At 43.8% G+C, this 6,000-nt stretch overlaps 1 protein-coding gene across 1 annotated transcript in view; it reads left to right on the top strand.

The window, feature by feature from the left end:
* Window positions 1-1,065: 1,065 nt before the first annotated feature.
* LOC115383907 (interferon-induced very large GTPase 1-like) overlaps window positions 1,066-6,000 on the top strand; it is a 43,569-nt gene continuing 38,634 nt past the window's right edge. Inside the window, 6 exon segments of the mRNA XM_030086112.1 lie at window positions 1,066-1,127; window positions 1,281-1,354; window positions 1,454-1,520; window positions 1,865-1,938; window positions 2,040-2,109; window positions 2,244-2,504. Coding sequence (XP_029941972.1) covers window positions 1,334-1,354; window positions 1,454-1,520; window positions 1,865-1,938; window positions 2,040-2,109; window positions 2,244-2,504 — 493 coding nt within the window. The 5' untranslated portion in view covers window positions 1,066-1,127; window positions 1,281-1,333.

Here is a 6,000-nt window from a genome sequence, read left to right as displayed (position 1 = left end):
TGTGGTTGAATGATGTCAACAAATTTTTAATTTTTTTTTTCCTGTCTTTAAAGGTTTACAACCTATTGCATTGCTAATTCCTACTCCCATTCTGAATAAACCTGGAGTTGGAAATCAAAGGGAGTTGTCCTCGCGTTCTTTGGTGTGAAACAGAGGTGGACTTGACAGTACAAAAGTTAAAAAAAAAAAAGTCAGGTTGATTGGGATGGTTATGCAAACACAACTGCAGACAACTTGTATGTTTTGTTGCACCGTGGGTCCGAGAGGACTGTAATTTCATTTGTGCTGTATGTGTTTATGTATGGCATATTTGACAAATAAACTGACTTTGACTTTGACTTTGACTTGTAGCCATTATGACAGAAAAAGCCTCCACTTTCTCATCAGTCACAGTCATCAGGAATGGTAACTCGGCTTAGCAAACAGTTTTATCTTGCAGTCCTCATTTCCAAATAAGATACTGGTTTCACCTGTCCACAGAGAAAAAGGTATTGTCAATGAAATACTGAGAGCAGATGTCAGGAGAGAAGCACATGTTATGGTATCAATATTTAATGCTCCAGCACATCATGTTTTGCCCTCAGTACTTGTGTAAAACCCACACAGACACATGGAAAAACATTTAAACTCCACAAAGGCAGGCTCTGGGAATACTTCCTGTAAGGTGAAAGTGCTTATCAATGCTCATTATCAGAGAAAAAACATACAAATCTTAATATGAATTACAATTTAATACTTTTTTCTTTGAATTTTGGATAATCTTCTTTCACATGTAAGTCTATATATGGAAAGTGTGACACAGTAGATTAACAATATGATCACTTTGACTCTTAAAGCCTCAAAAGTAAATGAGCCAGAGTGCTGGTTTATTGTCATAAAGGACATTTGTCTGATTAGTGCCAAGAAAGCTACAATTGTTCCTGTTATAAGTGCTGTTATCTCAAAAAAAGTCATTTATGTGCTGTTCCAAAGAGGAAAGTGAAAGTATTTAGCAAGCAGAAGAAAAACAAAGCTGACAAGATGGGTGTGGCACATGATTTAAAAGTTTCACCATCGATTGCAATCCTCATTCACATCAACTCCTGGCAGACATGAAGCAGCCACTTTACCATGGACAATTCAAGCTAGTAGGTCACAGTTTTATTACTGGAAAAAACCCCCATAATGGACAGATTTTCTTCCACTCTTGACGTTCTGCTTATTCAGTCTTGACTTCAGTTGCCATGTGGATGTGTGCTTTGTCACACTGAATGTGTTTTATTTTTTCCTGTTACTTTCAGTCAGCGGTAGTTTGATCCAGCCCGAGTGTGAGAGGACTGAGAGTGAAGCCAGGATGGAAAGCTCAGAGGAAGAGGTAAGAAAACTACTGCCGAACATAATTGTTTGTGGAATAATTTAATGCCATGGGAAATTAAGATTTAAAGTAATGATAAACTTTCTCCCATTTCATAAGGAGGTTTCTGGTGCACTGGGGGCTTCAACTGGTCCTGAGATGAGGGAAAAAGACTCTTCTGAAAACTGTAAGATTCAACAGTGCTCAACAATTACACAATAAAATTTTAAAATGTGAATTTCATAATGTTGGCCTTGAGTAAATTTCCTGTGTGAAGCTGAGTTGCTTTGTGTAATGTATCTGTCTCTGAAGCCATTGAACATGGCACTGCTGAGATCTTAATTAAAAGTGACGGATTTTTAGGATTTTATTCTGTTTCTCAGAGTGGCTGGACTTGAAGCTTTATCTATGTACGCTTCTCATCTTATCACTCTATGTGACGATGTTTGACTCTCTCACTTCAGTGACACTTTCTCAAGTCATGGGATGGACACTTCTTCACACTGAATGTCTTTTTTTTTGTTACTTCAGTCAGAGGCAGTTTGATCCAGACCGAGTGTGAGAGGACTGAGAGTGAAGACAGAATGGAAAACTCAGAGGAAGAGGTAAGAAAAGTAGAAGGAAACAGAATCCTATGAGACCTTAACTGCTGTGGTGAAAGAATAGTTCAAGTAATGATGTTTTTTGTTTGTTTGTCTTGAACAAGGATTCCTCTGATGCACCTTGTAGTGCATTTGGTCCTGAGAAGAATAAAAAAGACTCTTCTCAATATGACAGTAAGTTACAGGAGTACAGGACAAACAACCACATCAACCAACATTGTAATTTCATTATTTCAAAATTTGGATGGGTAAAAACATGAGACTGTTTTATTTTTAATCTGGGAAATATCTCTCTATTATTGTCTCAGAGCAGATCCCTCCAGTCAAGATAACAGTCTCTAACATCAGCAGTGAGTCACTGTCTCTGCAGTGGGACACTCCTGCTGATGAAGTGGAGAGTTTTACTGTGACCTGTTCCACTGAGGGAGAGACTGATCAACAAGTGACCACAGACACCAACAGTGTAACACTCAGCAACCTGAAGCCAGCAGTGTGTTACTCCCTCCATGTTTCTGCACAGCTGAGAGATGGAAGACAAAGCAGGCCGGCCACAACAACAGCTGAAACAAGTAAGTCAAGTATGTTGGATGACAGCAGGGGTGTCCAAAGTGTTTTCAACAGAGGACTGTTAGACTTATATTTCTCATGCCTGAATTCCTTGGTGGTCTCCCAAACAGTCAGCCTTCCAGGTACATCTCAAGTCTCTTCTCCTAAATCACACCCTCATATATTCTTTTACAGTAAAATCAAAGCCGAATGTCAAACAAAAGACCCAGAGGAAGCATCTTCAATGAGCCTTATCTCACATTCACAACCCCCTCTGCTTGCAAACACAATTCTCACATGGCACTCGAAACAAGTCTCTGTCTCATAGACGTTCTCACCAGTAGTAATTCCTGGATTTTTTCAGTGTGAGAAGAAACGTTGTTTGAAATTGGGAAGTGAAAGGATTTGTCCTTTATTTTAAAGGTGGACTTTGTTTCCGAATACGAGAGATGTCTAATACAATGGGCTTTGTTTGAATGTCGATTTATTGAGTGAAAGGTTTGGATATAATGTTATGGTTAGTCTCGTTTGAACCCCAGAGCTGACACACAGAGACAGGTTAGATGAGCAAAAAGGGAGTCAGAGCAACACTGGAGTGGACAGAGGAGGAGCCAAACGCCAACCTCCACTCATAAAACATGAAGATAATGTGGAAGTGCAAAAAAGCTATAATTCCAGAGAAATTCCAGCAGGGGGCGATTATGCTAGTTTCAAAAAGAGCCCTGGTCTCATTGGAAACCATTCAAAAATGTTGACTTTCAGAGTGTAAATAGACATATAAAACGAACGGTTTCAGAACATGTTTTAGTCTCTATTACTAGTTTCCACAACCGTGCTGGCTTCACCAGATTGTGATTTTCACATAAATCATCTGTTAATTTTATATTACGAGTTAAAGGTGTACTACAACATTTTGAGTTCCGGGTGGATCACCTAAATAACTGGTGGGTCTGTTTGTCAATCATTCTGACGAGCTGCTTTCATAAGGCGGTTCTACGTGCTTGCGCCCAATCAGCTTCTCCCTTTTGCGCATGCGCATTCAGAGTGTTTATGTAGCCGGTGAGCTTCTGAGCTAGTACTTACCGATGGCGAGTCTGACATAATGAAACTGCAACTGTTTCGGAAAAAAAAGCTTTATTTATGAGCGAGGCGGATCGCAGAAACTGTAAACAGAGCCGTGCACGCCGGAGAAGAGGAGATCGCGCTCGCACGCTTCCGCGTTTCCTGGGAGAAGCAGGAGAACCGGGCGGATGGTCTGGCGCATGCGCGCTGTTCAAAAAGTGAGTAACAGACGTGGGGCTTCGTCTTTTCAAGAAAATCGTATATTAGACCTTTAAAGTTTTGCCTAAATCGCCCTATCACAGCGCCTCCTCTGCCCACGTGATGCGGTCACGTGGCGGGCTGGACCAATCACATTTACATCCGGTTTCAAATGTTCAATGTGATTTGCTGAAGTCTTCAGAAAGGGATTTTAGAATGCTATGGATGACATCACGAAAGGTCTATCCACTGTATTTACAACATATGGGAGGAGCAGAGGCTGGGGGTGGAGCCGTGAAGTACACAATCCCAGCATATCGAAGGTTGCAGACCGTGGTCAGAGCTGCTCTTTTCAGATGAGAATGTAACCACATGGATTACCGATACGTGTTCAGATCATACAGCAAAAGGCTGGTCCACTGTGGTCGAGTTATGAAAAATACAGATAAGTGCTCTTTTTTTAAATGTTGACAAAGAGAATACGGGGAATACAAATTAAATATTTTGTTTGTTGTGTAAAGTTTATGGATCACCGAATATGTTTCACATGTTTTAAATGAAGACATCGTGCAGAAAATGGACAAACAGCAGCTCTGCAAGTGAATAATTGTTTGTGTTAACGCATTAACATGCTCAGCCCTAAAAAAAGCATATTTGACTGTATTTTTCACAGTTACACCACATTGGACTGGGTCCAGATCTAAATCCTCAACACCTAGACTTCTTAAATCTGATCTAGATTATCCTATTGGGGCTAAGCATTCATAAAAACACTGTTTAAAATTTGTGAAACCTTTATTGGACTTGCGAAAATGAAAAGAGTGGATATTTGACTGTATTTGTGTCATGGCTGGAGAGCTCGACTTAAATGGGGTAGACGCAGGTGAGGCACATTAGGGAGTTGAGGCGGGAGAACATGAGGGCAGGTGACTTGACAGGAGAACAAGAGGGCAGACACACAAAACAGGACCCGAGTGCCCCCACATGGCCGCAAGGGCACAGGGCATGACAATTTGTCATAGCTACAGGACCAGGGTACGTTTTATCAGTTTGATTTCCTGCTAAAGGGACTTAAGGCAACTTTTCAAAATTTACCTCAGTGCTGCCGCGATAGGCGCTGTGGGGAACTGCAGCCACCAGCCAAGGCGGCACGGGAGCACGCACAAACATTTTACAGAATGTCCGGCTTCACAGCGCTGCACCAGGGATGCTCATGCTGTTTACTACGTCGCGGATTACTGCAGGACCACAGCGCATATTATGTGATTTTTGTAAGCATCCATTTTCACTCCCAAATGCAGCTGAAGTTCCCTCCATGAATCAAACGCATATCCAATATTTATTCGGGTGCCTGCCCGGCTTCGGTCATGTTTTTATTTTTTATTTTTTTGACTCACGAGATAACGCTGATAATAGGGCTGCGTTAAACGATTACTTTTGTAATCGATTAATCTAGGAAATAGTTCTTCTATGCATTGATTAATCTAACGATTCATTTTTAAATCCGTCGCGGAGCTCCTCTCCGCCTCCATGTTTATGCGGCGGGTCCCCGCGCGCTCCGCAGCCGGCACGGAGCGGGTCTCCGCCCGGGAGCAGAGATCCGGAGCTCTCCCGTCAGCCTCCGTGGGGCAGCTCCACTCGGCCCGTGGAAGCTGCGGCCTGCTTCAGGCGCCTCTGTGGAGCAAGCCGCGGTGCGGCAGCTCCGGATCTCCGCTCCCGGGCGGAGACGCGCTCTGTGCCGGCCGCGGAGCGCACGGGGACCCGCCGCATAACCACGGAGGCGCGTGAAGCAGGCCGCGGCTGCTGGAGCTCTCCCGTCGCCGCCGTGGAGCAGCTCCGGGCCGTTTACCCAATCGGCCCCAACTCAGCAGGGAGCGCTGCTGAGATTGGCCGTCTGTGAGAGCTTTGGGATGGGGGAGAGGCTCACGCAGCACCTGCTGCTTGCTGAGAACAGCGGAGACGTCCTGTCACGTCTCCAGAGCACCAGAAAAAGCCGCTAAATTTGTCGCTTGTTACTTTTGACAAAAAAAGTCGAAAAGAGGCTTTGGAAAGTCGCCAGATTTAGCGAGAAAGTCACCAAGTTAGCAACACTGCCCGCCCCTGATCCCAGCAGTGTTTGAGTCCGTGTCCACGGCGGCCATGTTCTTCCTGTTCGGCAGCGCGCATACAGCGTCAATTTACGTCACATCCCCACGATTGCGCGGGAAATTCGGACCCCGAACAGCAACAAATTATTTGGCACACAGCCTGTATAAGGCA

The sequence above is a fragment of the Salarias fasciatus genome, chromosome 3 (assembly GCF_902148845.1).
Source record: "Salarias fasciatus chromosome 3, fSalaFa1.1, whole genome shotgun sequence".
Taxonomy (NCBI): domain Eukaryota; kingdom Metazoa; phylum Chordata; class Actinopteri; order Blenniiformes; family Blenniidae; genus Salarias; species Salarias fasciatus.
Note: the sequence above shows the minus strand (reverse complement) of the source record. Positions and strands in the feature narration are given on the sequence as shown.